Raw genomic sequence first — 15,345 nt, 5'->3', positions numbered from 1 at the left:
AACACGTCAAACTCACTCTTGAGGCGCAGCTAAACCAATACAGTTTTTCACAAACACCAGAGATAACCCACAGTGAGCTCTTGGAACGAGTTGTATAAGCCATAAAAAGAGACATCAAGTCCTGGACACCACCTGGCCTTTCTCAGCACATTAGCTTTCCAGGTTTGGGACAAAAACACGTCTCTTATCTGTGAACTACGTCACAGCACTTCTCCACTGAGACACAAACAACAAGCCATGCTAAGGTCTCTCTTCCCATTGCAATCAGTAACATCTGTAAACATCCTTCCCCTCTTTCTGTCCCTCATTGCTGTAAACAGGGGTGGCACCAAAACAAAAGTTCGATCTTTGGCTCGTGTTTTTTTTTCCTGGCTGCAATCCGGCCCCATCGTGGCTCACTCAAAAACGACAATAGAAACACTTGACATCTCTCCAAAGTCTTTAACTCTCGCTTGGCTGCGTCTGTCTCGTGTACACTCTGCACTCGATTTGGATTCTGTGTCTTTGGTCCTTCCATCCTTGACATTCCCAGGCTGCCATGGTCTGCTGGCAGAACAATAGATAGACAGTTGACACCCCTCCAAAATCTTTACCCCCCCTGCGTCCACCCTTTGCTCAGTGGGCTGTAGTTTCTCCCTGTATTGTCAATCTCACTGTAACTTACTGTCTGTCTTTCTCTCACCCTCTCGCTCTCTCTCACCGTACTATCCTCCCTGTTCTTTTGTGCTTTAACTCATCGCTACGCAGGCTTTACGGCTGACATCATCCTAAAAGCTCAAACTCACTTTCCATCATCTTTTTTTACACCATCGTCCTCTAATCTGTCAAACCCTTTACCCACGCATGCTCCACTGAATGCTAATGCCCCCACCCACTTTTCATCTCTTTGATAATGGGGACCATATGGCTCCTTATGCTATTCAGCACATCAGTCCAGTTCACTTGTTTCCTGCTCCATTTGCTTCAAACATTTTCAGTTGAAATTTTCTTTATAGTGATTTGCTTGTTGTTTTGTAATAGAAATGAAATCACCTTTGTTCAATTTTTCATTTATTTTGATACAATGTATAAGACAAAGTTTGAACCGCTCTGCAGTTGAAATACTTTGGCAGGATAAGAAAACGTTTTTATGAACAGAAAAGCCATGTCTTTAGTGTTAGACATCTAGGACTCTCACTTCAAGCCCAGGACATTAAAAATTCTGATTAAAATCTCTGCTAATAATTACTTTTACAAGCAGGTCTTTGTATGATGTTCTGTTCAATTTAATCACAAGCTGTATTATCTGGGCCTGAGATGCTATTGACCTGCAGTCATGAGCATCGCTCGCTCATCGGTCAAACAGTGACAGAATTTGTGACTCTGGGTAAATTATCAAAGCAAACAGGCAACGCAGACAAACATCTCCCTCCTTCTCATGCATCATCCTCTCATTGCCTTCTGCTCTCGTACCACAGACTCTGCTTACTCAACATTTTGACTAATGGCATCTTCACTAGGGGGTTGACGAAGAAAAAGTGCTGGATCTTCTGCTGAGCACTGCGCCACTCCCCGAGGACTTTATCTGAAGCAGGCCGATGACAGGAGGATTAAATAAGGTTGCTAACTATAACCCAACGTCAGACCACCACAGGAACCTCTGAATCATATTCTGCCAAAGACAGAGACACAACTTGTATGTATGCTGATGACTGCTTGCACTGTTGACCTAAAAATCGGAATTGACAGGTTTTAAATGAAATCTCACGGTCAAGCACAGAGAGGACGTCAGGGAACAATTTGATATGCAGCCTGTTAAGATGAGCATTGCTGTAATGTTTGTTGATGAAGGTGTCATTTACAAAACAGTGGAGGCAGCACTCTGACTCAACAGTTGCAGAATGAGACAGCAGCAAGATGGATGGTACGAAAACAAAAGAAAAAACAGGGGACAGGGAGGCAGAAAGGAGAAGTGAGACAAAGAGACACAGATTGAAAGTGATTAATAGGGAATGACCTCTGTCAGGAATATTTCACTTAGCACACACACACACACACACACACACACACACATATACGCAGTAAGTCAGAGATTGGCCTTTAGGCGTGACAGCATGGGGGATTCCTGGGGCTATAAAGTACTTGGATAGAGGAGCAGCTGATAGCTGGCGACACGGGAGGGAGGTCCCCAAATGAAGCTAACGGAGGGAGTTGAGCCTGAGGCAGGGAGCTCAGGAACCAGCCACACCTAAAGCACCGCTGATATATCCTTGTGGACGATATATTAGTATTAATGGATGTCAGCCAATAAGAAACATGAAATTCCAGTAGAGAACTGCCAAATGATGCAAGATGTTTCTGAGATCAGCCTGGAAAAAGCCCAGTATATGCGTAAGAAACCTTTTATTATCAATTATTCAATAATCCTTTTGCTTAGTCAGTTTTATTATCTAGTCAAAAAACTACTAAACTAATAGGTGCCTCTCACGAGTAACCAAAACCACAAAAAACAATCTGACAGACAAAAGCAAGCAACACCTCAAATGTCCATCCATTCATTTTCATCCGCTTATCCGAGGGCTGTTTCAAAGGGACAGCAGGCTAAGCAAAGTATTCCAATCATCCATTTTCCAGTTCTTCTTCTGGGACCCCAAGGCGTTTTCCAGGTCAGACAAGATACATAATCTTTCCAACTTGCTCTGGGTCTTCCCCGGGGCCTCTTACCAGTCCGGACAACTTCTAACAGGAGGCTCCCAGGAGGCATCCTGATGAGATACCCAAACCACCTCAACTGACCCCGCAAAGGAGCAGTGGCTCTACACTGACCACTTGTCTATCTCACACTCCACTTTACCCTCATTTGTGAACAAGACCCATTGGGTGCATTGTGAGCCGGGCAGCAGACAAAAGCAGGGTCACAGGCCCAGGCATCGCCAAAAAACCTCAAATACAAAGAGTTAATTGTCGGCATGTTTTATTCATCCCGGTTTTGGTAATCAATAAAACAACAGAACTGTCATCCCATGCGTTTTTTGTTACTTGACTAATTGATTAATTGGCAGATTGTTTGAGCTCTACGACACCCACAAACACACTCACTTCCTCAAAACTAAATTCTATATTATTTTCAAGAAATAAAGGGACAAGAAGGATTGCAGTAGATTAAAGATTAATAGCTACAGATAATGAGAACAGAAAAGATTATAGGAGAATAAATAAAAGAAGAGAGGAGACAGGGTGCAGGGGGGTCAGGAGTGAGCCAAAGAAAATAACTTAAGATAAAAGTCTCTTGATTTACTGCATAAATAAAACAGAGAAACACAGGAAGAGGGTGTGAGTATTTTAAAATAGATGCTTCCTCATTCTTAAAGCTGGCCTGAGACACTTCATGTCACAGTTTACAATGCTGATAATAAAATACCTAGCCATGCAGCTATAAAATATACTGAAGGAATTCATAGGGGAAAACACACTTTTATTGTACAATACACACACACACACACACACACTGCAGGGTGAGTGCAGTAGCAGGCTTCAGGATGGACTGGCTCCCCAGTCATCGTCTCTCATTCATAATTCACACAGGCATTTATCACACACACACTCTCCCGCTGTGCACACTAACGAGTCACTACAGCCCACAAACACGGACAGGGTACAGCTGCATGTGTGGGTGTTTGCATTTAGTGTACTTGATTGCAAAGTGCAGAAAGTGAGTCTGTGTAAGTGTGTGTGTGTGTGTGTGTGTAGGAGGGTGGGAGGGGGTTCCTGCATGTGTCATCTTGAGTCTGATAACAAAAAGCCAAGAGAGGGTTGTTTGACCACTTAAAGCCATCGTCTATGCAAAAATGTCATCTGAAAAACACAGACAGGATGCGGATGTATAAGTGAATGTTTGAATTTAATGTATTGGAACGCAGTGTATAAAGTTAGTTTGTGCAAGTGAATGTGTGGGTGTGCGTAGGAGGGGGGTTATTGTGTGCGTCACCTTAAGACTCAGCTCCATCTGTCAATGTCAGTAAAAGCTATTGTGTGTCTGTTAGCAGGCGTGCTGGCGTTTTCTGTACCCTTGATAACAAAGGAAAAAAACTAAGGATGCCTCAATGACTCATGATAGCAATTTATCACTCGAGCATCTGCACAACCGCAAGGAGAGCAAGCTTAGCACCATGCGCATCTCAACCCCCACTGCACAAGTAGAGATCTAATACAGCAAGATAGAAACATCAGGAGAAAGACACACAGAGATGCCTTGTCATACATTTCTTTCACTTTTTCAAGGTTTACATCTCTTTGAGAGTCAGAATGTGTGCAGTTTGCATCTGTGTAGGAGTCCTTTAGAGCTGCAGCGGTGAAGAGTGGCTGCACGTGTTCGGCTTATTCCTGCTGGGCTAACACAGAAATAGGCCTTCGCTTGGCTTTTACCTCAATATGAAAGCCAGAGCTTCAGCTGAATACACTCAATTTGGCCCCTCTTTCCCAGTCCGAGCACCAGTCCTTCCATCTAAAAAGAGCCTCCAGTTACCAGCTGACCCATGCCCCTTTCAATAGCCTGTTGCCATGGCAATTAGCCTTGGTGGGGTCAGGGTGCAGAACTGGGGTAGGCCTTAGTAAGTGTGTGTGTGTGTGTGCGTGTGTTGCCGCAGATGGGAAATCTCCTCTTTCATGTGTTGTGTTGAGGCTGGTGTTATGACTGTGAGCCAGCTGGAGCCACACAAAAGGCCTAAATAGGATGAACTTTATGGGACATTAATCTACATTATAGTAAAACATATCAAAACAGCATATCTGAAGTTTTGTCACCTAATGTAATGAAAAGAGTCAAATTCTAGCGGTATTTACATTTGCATGTTTTCTCTATTTAGCAGCTTTCTCTATTTAGCACTTTGTAGTTTGAATCAGAAACAACACACAACAAAGATATTAATACTATCCTGCAGATCAACACTCCCTCCATCCTCCACTACTCAGAACTTCTGTGAGTTATGGGCTAATTATAATTAGACAGTAAATATCTGCCACATGACTACCTCCACACAACAAACCAATGCATGGCTTCACTGCATCACCCAAACAGTTTAATGGTAGCTAATGGAGCAGCTGAAATGTGGAGTCAAAGAACATTATTTTCCCATTTCACCATACCAGATTCACCAGGGGGAAATAAATTGAGGTTATTTCTGTGGAAAAGTGGAAAGGCAGGTCTTGGGTAAGTCTCTATTCTCTTTTAAAAATGTAGGTGCAGCGGAACAAGGGACTAAAAATTGGGAATTTCAGAGGAAAGCAGAAATAAGTAATACTATAATTATTTTATTGTTTAATAGTACAGTATAAATAATTTCTCCTTTCCTCTAAAATACCCCGTACTTACTAAAATATTTACAGTATAAATTATTCTTACTTCTAAAATAACTCGTAAGTACCCAGTACTCATAAAATACCGCTGTACCTAAAAATAACCAGGAGAAACCGGTAAGTATTTTATATGTGCTGATTCATACAATGATATCCCAAGGTAATATAAGAGGACTTACACTGTAAATGTCATAAGTTCCCGGTGTCCAGTGTCTCTTTTTTGTCTGACCAACGGTTGAAAACACAAAGATACTCGCCGTCAATTTATGGCCACCAAAGGTTCTTGTTTTTGCCACGGACAGGCTCAGATTGTTATCATAAGTGTATGGTAACATCAAGGAAAGGACCCTACAGAGAGAAAACATGTTTCTCTTCACCTTTTGCTTTTTGTTATTGTGCCATGTGACTTGTTGCAGGAAGACAATGGTGGTGTAGTGCTAGTTGGGGGGGATGAGTGCCCCTGGTTGTCAGAGTTTCTTGTGTTGGAGAACAGAAAGCGTAGCTTAGTGTCATCTAAAAGATTTTGGTGACACTTAATTTTACAGATTTGCAAATTTCATCGTCACGGCTGAATATTTAGCTGGTTTCCAAGAATGCGGATGTGACGCGAGATTTCACAACAAGACTTCTCCTCGAGTGAGACACAATAACAAGAAGGTAAAGTCTCTGTAGGGTCCTTTCCACAATGTTGTGAGACACTCACAATTCCGATCTGAGCCTGTTGTGCATTGTCGGTAAGGAATTGCCCCGAGCCATTGCATAGCAGCCACTTTAGCGGACGCCGTCTGTAGCGAACTGACTCAATACTGTACCAATTTCAAAAATTGTTCGTTTGTCAATTAGACACAAAAACATGGGAAAATAGATGACGTTACTCTTTTAAAAACAAAAATCAGGGGATTAAGAAGTCCACTACAAAGTCATCAGATCATCATACTTTGTCATTTCTGCCATTGATATTGATTTGTGCGCTTAAAAGGCAAGGAGTTTCCTAACAAAGTGAAAAAGCGTTTGCTATAGACAGCACGTTGTGTAGCATGTTGCACTCCACATACCACCTCTACGTCAAAGGCTCAGCTGTGTTAGCTGCTCGCATGTGTGCCTCCTTATCAGACAGACGGTATAGGCACTGATATCAGGCGCTGTCATCCACCTCGCCCTGGGTCATCTCTGTCAGAGTAGATAGAGGCAGGACACTTCACCATTGAGTCAATACGACAGCTGCCTATAGGGGGGGCCGGGAGTTCTGTAGGGTCTGCTGACACTTGTCAGGATTAAGTGGAGTACAACAGGATACGTAGATGTTCCGACAAAAATCCCCAACAGCGTCAGTTCAATAGAAAACTCACTTGGCCACTTAAGCTCTCTGGTTTTCTGCTCTTGATCCAGAAAGTCATTACACCACCCGAGTACAAATCTATTATTGCTTGCTGGGTCAATACGCTTGCTGCACAGTCCTCCTGGACGAGTACAAGTAGTTACATCCTGCTTAGTGTGACAAAGCACATAACCTAAATGACTGCAGCTATAAAATCCAGCTAATCACCACATCATAGACCTTAAATAACCTTGCCATAATGGCCCCATGTTTGCAGAGCATGTCATTGGGATGCTGAAGCTCATTATGATAAGGTCAAAGATAATAAATGATGAGATTGCGTTGCTGTAGGCTACGATGCCATGCTGTGCTGAACCATAATACGCAGCACAGGGCGATGTTGTACAATGCGGAGCGATGTATTATGTCATTACCCTCTCAGCTGTAATCTATCCTTGCAGAGCCAAGGTGTTCCAGGCCAGGCTCGGTATGGCAGTTTGATCCCTGGCAGCCTCTGATGAGCCACCTTCCCCTCCCAGCCTTCAGAGGAAAGGGCAGCTATACAGAACGTGGTATGTTGTGTAATAGTTTCCTATTTACCACTGGTTTTATAAACCATCTCAACAGCTGCCACCATAGGTCAAACATGCTTTAGCTCCATGTCTACCCCTCCTTACCCCCTCCTTGTAGTAAGCCACTCTACTTCACTATCAACCCCCCTCTGTCTTTCTACAGAAGGGCTGGATGCTGATTCTGCATACTGATTTAGACTCAAGAGTCTAGACGAAATTTATGCCAGGTATTTGATTTGTTGGCAGGGGGAGAAGACAGCTGTGGATATATTAGGGTGTAAAGCCAAATCGTTTAACTTTTTGTCAAGTACAGCAGAGTGTTGACTGACAGCGCAAGCACACACACACACACACATACATAGTGGCTTAATGTAATGGTGGTTAGGCAACGCTGCCGCGGTTCTGCTCTCTAGTGCCACAACCCTTTGGACCAAAAACCAGAATTGGACCACAGTTAAGGGCAGTTCATCTACTTTCCCTGTCTAGTTCTCTCTCGCTTTCCTCCATCCCTGCGTCTTTAAGTGTAAACTCAACAGCAGCCTCATTTATAATTTTTCAAGGTCAGAGACAGCAGCCATTATAAGTTATTCTCCACTGAGCCTCAGGCGAATACTGAACACTTTGCTGTAAGACAGTACATCCCTAAGGAATATCATTCACAGGGTACGGGATGTGTGAGTGCGAGTGTGTGTGTGTATGCATGCGAGTCTCCCCAAAAATACAAATGGCTCTCCCGATAACCATACCTGCTGCAGATCATGAAGTAATAGGGGCAGAGTGATGGGACACAGAATATTCATCACAAGGACCATTTGCAGCTACATTCTGTGCTGTGCTCAAATCAGTCCTAATGTAGCTAATCCATTATTGTTCTGAAGATTTAAAAGGTGGGCAAGGAATCGGGATAAATTCATATCGTGGACCAGAATACAAATTATCTTCCGTTATAAAGCCAGCACAACCTCTGGTCTTTGTTGGTCCTCTTTAATATCCACATGACGTGAAACCCTCTCTTGTTGCCTCATCATAAATAAGCACAGCCATGACAGCCTCATTATAGGCAATCAAATTTTTTTTGCTGTGATACAAACGACTGGCTGGCAGGTGGCTGGTGTGTTCTTGGGGTCGGTATAACACCAGGCCAGTGTGGGAAGATATGATGATGGAGAATTACTAACATTAATCACTTTAGCCAAGGAGATTACAGTCTTGCAATATTATAAATCTCTCGCAGGGCAAAGAGGCGAGAGAGCAGGTCAGGATGGGATATACTGTACGTAGCCGCCTGGCACAGCTTCGCTCAGCAGTTAAGTTAGAAAAGGTCATACTCACAATTTCAAATGGAATCTGAGAACATGCCTTACCTTGAGGCGGCGGGTTACTGAGAACCCAGCACATAATTAGTACAGTGGAAAGGGGCTGTGCAATTATAGCTGTCAGAAGCTCATATTAATCGAAATGTTCTTTTGATCATCAAAGTGGAGCTAGTGTACATTTGGGTTAATACATTGTCACTCATTCACACTGCATTACAGCGATGGTCTGAATAATTCACAGCAGGTGAGAGGAAGGAATGCAAAACAGGAAAACTCTCAAAAGCATGACGAGTGTTTAAAAACCTGCAGTGGAGACAAGTTGTGAACACAGCAATGACATATTGTCACTTATAGCAAACTTGTCTGCAAACAGTTGCTTATTTACACATGCAGCTGTTGCAACGATATGAGAGAGCGGTGAGAGTGAAGCAGAACAGTAAGGTTGTGGCTGAACAGATAAACAATGGTCTGAAACTCGCTCCGTAAAGCCGAGGGTGAGCTGCAGATTCAGGTGATCATTTCCTGCAGATTCATCACTACACAAAAGATTTCCCTTTCACATTGTTATTTAATACATTTTTATATTTAAAAAAAAATAAAACATTCTAGATGATTTAATGCCTGCCACTCAGACACCGAAAGCATGTATCTTGGCATTGTAGTCAAAGATAATTGAAGCAGCTGGGATATGCAACAGTGCTGTACTGTTACACATTCAAGCAACAACTGGCAATGACTCTAATGACTACATTTCCTCCAGTTGTATTGTAACACACACAACCCTTAGACAACATCAGCACACAAACAATTTAATTTCCCCTGGAAACAAAGGCTTGAAAGAGAGAAGAACCACCTCTGTCTCTCTGTGGGGATTCTGTCATCAGCAAAGAGATAATAGGACCAAACTGACAGTCTCTGAAGGGATAATCTTCTGCAGGAGCAATCATTCTACATTAAGCACATAAGGTACGACATAGATGGTACCTTCCATGGAAACAGAGCTCCCATTTCCAGAAAGGAAAAATGCACAACGTCTGGCCTCACATGCAGCCCATTATAGAGACAAACACAGATTGTCTCAGTGCATCCTTCAAACGGGCTGTGCTGCGGTTAAAGACAGAGCTGCAACTAACCATGTTCACAGTACACGACTTTCAAAGATCTCCGTACTGTTCTGATGTCTTTACTATTTCCCCTATGAAGACCAGTCACTGTGTTATGTTTGTTCATGAAAATATCCAACACCCTTAGTGCAACAACAACAACTTTGGTCCCTGTTGCAAATGTAACACATAGCACACACACACACATACACACACACACACACACACAGGTATAGGCTACAGGCGACCCCTCCGCCAGGTTTCCCCTCAACCCGTGTCTTGTGCTCTCTTGTGCATCTGAAATGCGTCTGCAATGCACTGCGATTCTTTTTATTTTATTTTATATTTTTAAAGCAAAAATACCAAAGATTCTCTACTTCCAGCATCTCCACTGTGAGGGTTTGTTGCTTTTCGACGTTTCATATCATGTAAACTTAATATCTCTGGACCAAACTTTAACCGTCATTTTTCAGTATTTTCTGACATTTTATAGATTAATCTAAAAATTTAGAAAATAATTAGCAGATTAAGCAGTAAGGGGTAAACAATTTGCAGATGTTCTGTTCTTTAAGCCAACTGGTGCTGAAATAATTAATTTGTTAATCATCAGACAATGAATCAACCAATTTGACATTGAATAAATCGTATATCAATCAAACAGACTAAACAATGAATACATTTATCAGAAAAATCACAAATTCAGATTAAGCGGTAATGAAAATATTAAATGAATCATTAGTTAGAGCCTCAAAACTATCTTGTCAAATTGTCTTACTTAACCTCAAACACCAGCTATCACCCAGTGGGATGTGAACAGAGCCACAACATCTCCATTTCTTACTAAACCCACAGGCCTCGGGTCAGTGCTGAGGAGCCAACAGGATGCAGCTGCAACACTCAGCTGACCACACGTGGTTGCACCCCATGTGAACCTCTGCTACAATGAGCCACAAATAGCTTATAATTACAGTGGGAAGCTAAAAATAAGTATACACTTTTAAACATGTGCACCTACAGGATGAGACAAAATAAACTTGACGCTAAAGCCTCAGCCTGAAGTTATAGTGGAACTGCAAAATCACTCATAAGCCAAAAACTATTTGGGAGAAAGTGAAACATCCCACTGTCTCAAAAAGGACACAGCAATCAGGGCCTTGGTCAGAGCAAATTACTTCAGAGTCAGACAACAGGGACCAGCCCCAGCCAGGATCCATGTCTGGCTGCAATACCAAGTGATTAACCCAGACTGAGCCACACCGTGGAGGGACTTTTACAACTCTGGATCACAACTCTCCTGACAGCTAGGGCTCTCACTGGCACAGCAGATCTAGAGGGAGAGGATACATCTGAAAAGGGGAACTCAATACATGATGGAGGTAAGAAAGAAGTCGAGGAGAAAGAGGAGGAGGAGGAGGAGGTGAGGTGTGGCAATAACACGGTGGGTAACACATTTATCCTCACAATATAATAAAGAAGGACAAGAGCAAAAGTGGTAGTCACTCATTAATTTAACAGATGAGGGGAAAATGCAGGCCCATGAATCACTCCTGCGGGCTGGTAAACAAGAGGCACTTTCGCTCCATCTTGTTCCTTGACAGGTCACAGCATTTACTTCTAGGCCAAAATAATGGAAATCTGTGCAGAGTCCCGCAGGAATAACATGTTTTGGTACCTTATGCGCACAAATTATTAATGTGCACATACAAATTGCATGAATTACCAGTTGATATGAATCCATGCCTGCTCTGTACAAAATCAGGCATGCAGCCTCCAAGGAAGCACATTTCAGCATCTATTGAAACAAAAATAAACCTGAAATGCTAATGCAAAGGGGCAACACCATCTGCACCGCCTTAGTCAGACACTGCCACTTCACTTACAGCCTTGAATGATGAAAAGAGCCATTAAGACAGCATTTAGTTACAACGATTTGCATTGATGTATCAAATAAAAGCTGCAGTCAAGAATTTTAGAGGCAACTAAAAGGGAGGATAAGAGAGAGGGTTGAATATAAAGCTGCAGGCAAATCTCTATTAGAGAAGGCGATAGTTGCATTAAGTTGTAAAGCCATCCCTGGGGTTCACAGTGAGGTTAAGAGAACAGGACACATTGAGGACGTCTGGAAGGCAACGTAATTGAACAAGAGAACAAAGAGTAGGAATAGACAGGGTGGAGGGGAGGAGGGGAAAGAAGATGGCGTCCGTCTGTGATACAGTCACTTAATACCAACACCACAGAGGGCACGTAGCAGACTCCAACCACTGCTAGCCCATCTGTAAAGGTTACATGATGCTAAAACACGATGTCGATCTTTACCAATGCAAATGCTCCCCTGACACTGGTGAGATCCACCTGGGGGATGAACTGCAAATATGCTGGCATAGGCTGTCACACTTCTTCTAGGTCTGGCAGAGAGGCATTACAGGACATTAACTTAAGCACCTCAGAATACCTAAAAAAAAGTGTGTGGGCTCGTGGGGGAACAATTGCAGCAATACGTCTCAATTTGTAGGAACCTGACTTTGGAGTTCTATTATTCTTGTTAGGAATTCAACAAACAAAGTCTGGAAAAGGCAGCAAAATGTACTCAACTCACTACATCTCTACTTGGCAGGGACATTTAAGCCATACATTCACGGAGCACCTACCTTTGAGCTGGTCAGCCACCACACTATGTCCTATTCTCTCAATGACTTGTCCATCTTCATGCTGGTAGCGATCATCCAGGAAGTTAGCAGTGGCCTGTGATAGGTGGACCTTCCCAGCCACTCCCAGCTGCTCCATTAGGTTGGCCAGGTTGACGTCGTTGGACCAAACATCAAACTTGAAGCGTTTCATGCCCAGGATACCACACAGTATAGTGCCAGTGTGGACACCCACCCTCATGTTGACCATCTCCCTCTTCTCCTGGCAGAACTGTTCAATAGCCTGAATCATGCCCAGGCCCATCTCCACGCAGCAATAGGCATGGTCTGGTCTTGGTTCAGGACAACCAGCCACACAGTAGTAACAGTCTCCCAGAGTACTGATCTTTTCACAGCCAGTGAGCTCACAAAGTCGATCAAAACGTCCAAATAAGTCATTTAGAAGTCCGACGAGGGCATGAGCAGATTTGTTGGCAGACATTTTTGTGAAACCCACAATGTCTGCAAAGAGGATGCTGACAGGCTCCATCCGTTTCATGTTGAAGGGTCTGAAGATAATCTGGCCACGAGGGATGGAGGTTTTCTTGCGTTTATTGTTTTTAGGGCTGGAGATGACAGCTGCTGCACCGCTGGTGGAGTATCGCTTGACAGAATTATCACCTATCTCCTCGTCACCCTGCTTCATCAGTTCATCAGCCACAAGTCTGGGCATGACGGAGTGGATCATTCGCTCCTTCAAGGCTTTCTCCACCTCCAGATCTTTGCCATGCATGATAGCTTGTCCCACCTTAAGGAAGGTGCTGCGTGACCGCACCTCAGACATGATGAATAGGTGGATGCCGATGGCGTGGGCACAGAGATGAAGCAGAGCTTTGGCTGGGCCAAGCCAACATAACGTATCCCAGTCTGATTGAGAGGCTAAGTCCCAGCTTTCCCCTGCCTGGGTGAGATGCAGCCAGCCCAAACTCTCAAAAAAGACAGAGTAGAGAAACCCAAGCAAAACAGAAGCATAGAGACGAACATGGAGAACGCTGTATAGCAGCAGAAGAACCTCGATACAGAGGGAGAAGGTGCCAACAGGAGACAGACAAGGGGACCAGGCGTTACCTCCCAGGGGTTTGTCATAAGACAGGTTGTATGTGGGTCCCATGCCACTGAACTCTTCCCCATCGAGTGCAGGTGAGGGAGTCTCCGGGTCCCTGAAGCTTGATGTCTGGATCTGAGGGGCTAGGGTCAGGGTGAAGGTTACAATGATGAGCAGCAGAGACGCTTGGTTGTAGCAGTGAGAGTAGAGCTTAGTAAAAGTTAAGAGGAAGAGAATGAGGCAGAAAAGGAGGAAGGACGCGGTGGGAAGGAGAAAGGCAGTCCTGTCACAGCGGGAAGGGTTGGCAGCAAAGTATAATCCCCAGAGGAGGGCCGCGGCAACCAGGTAAAAGAGCACATAGCGGAAGCGCCGCTGGGTCTGAGGGAAACACCGTTCCCTACAGGCCTCCTCCAGGATTGAAGAGTCAAACTTTGGGTCCCAGAAATGACCAGCAGATCTCTCAAAAAGCTGAGGCATCTTCTTATGTGCGCGATTGCTCCTGACCACGAGCCTCTTGGCTCCGGACTCTCCAGAGCTGCAGCTGGAGGAAATGCTGTACTTGCAGTGCTTGGATCCCCCCATGAAGCCTCCCCCGACTGAACCCAGCGGCCCGCCTCCATGCTTGTGTTTGACACTACTGCCAATCCTCACTGAGACGCCTCCATCTCCACTTGAGTCACAGCTCACTTCTGTGTTGCGAGGCAGCAGTTGTTGATGTTGTGGGGATGCCATGTTGCTTTTTAATCTATCAAAAAAAAAAAAAATCAAAGACGATGCAGAAAGGACAGTTATTGCAAAGATAAAGTTGATAAAGAAGTAAGGCAAGGTATGGGGAGGCTGTATAACAACTAGGGCAATGATTGTTTACTCTTCAAAGTTAAAAAAAATAACTAAAAGGAGAGCACAAACAAAACCCGTTTGAGGAAATTCCACTCCGTTAGCAGTGTAGTGGCTGTAGAAACGCCAGCAGACCTTTCAAAGGTTTTGAAAAGCTCATTATTGCCCCTCTTGACGTCAGTCCCTGCATTCCTCTATGGTCCCGTCTGTTTTGGCGCACTTGAGACTGCAAGGTTCACTCGATGCGTTCTCGGTTCCTGTCCAAACCCACTCAGCTGCCTACACACTGCATCACTCATTGGAAAAGTATTTAGGAAAACTCTGAGAATTACAAAAGAATGTGCGAAACGGGGAAAGTTTCAAAAAAAAAAAAAAAAGCCAAAGAAGTGAATCAATGGGTCCTTGAGATGTCGCAACTGCGTGTGGAATATAAAATGTCTTGTGATGAAGAGCCCGCTTCAGTCAATATACTTTCATAACTGGTGCGTGTCAATTCTCAGTTTTCTGTTCCTCTCAGTTTAACTACTGATATACCTTCACCACGTTTTGTTGACAACTCTACAAAACTTCATCCAAAACGCATCCTCCTCTCTGTTTGCTTTGACTCGACATGCTGTTTCCCGTCTTGATACAAAAAGTCAGCTTTGAACTTTAAGACACACATCAACTCCAGATAATAGGAACCTGAGCACAAAAACTGCCATCAGCGCTTTTATTTATACCCAAACGCTCCTTGCTGCAGGGCCTAATCGCGACTATTTCCGTGGACGGAGCCCCGTCCTTTCCTGACTTTCTAGTCGGGAGTCTCCGCAACCGCTGCGTCTCCAAACCCACAAGGGATCGTGTGCACACAGGTCCGCAGGAGACAAATGCATGAGACGTGGTGCGCAGAAAACACCCGATTAGCAGTTCTATTGCAAGAGCTTAGCTGCCAGTGACTCGTGTGTAAACGCGCTCCTCCAGGGCTATGCACCAACCGGTCTTGGATCAGCGTTGAGTGGTATAGCTTTGGTTTCCACAGTCACACACCTAATGTCGCCAATTCATCGTCACAGTGCGCCCCAAGGAAATTGTCCAGATATGCTGACCATGCCGGTTCCTGGCTGTATTATCTGTCACCCAGACGGTTGGGGAAA

General features: G+C 44.1%; 1 protein-coding gene across 1 annotated transcript in view; it reads right to left on the bottom strand.

The window, feature by feature from the left end:
- LOC142937556 (adenylate cyclase 9) overlaps positions 1-15,099 on the bottom strand; it is a 28,796-nt gene extending 13,697 nt beyond the window's left edge. The window contains exon 1 of the mRNA XM_076080545.1: positions 12,292-15,099. Within this exon, the coding sequence (XP_075936660.1) occupies positions 12,292-14,104 (1,813 nt within the window). The 5' untranslated portion in view covers positions 14,105-15,099. The remainder of the gene's footprint in view (positions 1-12,291) is intronic.
- Positions 15,100-15,345: the final 246 nt, after the last annotated feature.

This window comes from Anarhichas minor, unplaced genomic scaffold, assembly GCF_050575085.1.
Source record: "Anarhichas minor isolate MPS153535 unplaced genomic scaffold, ASM5057508v1 ptg000007l, whole genome shotgun sequence".
NCBI classification, from domain to species: Eukaryota; Metazoa; Chordata; class Actinopteri; order Perciformes; family Anarhichadidae; genus Anarhichas; species Anarhichas minor.
Note: the sequence above shows the minus strand (reverse complement) of the source record. Positions and strands in the feature narration are given on the sequence as shown.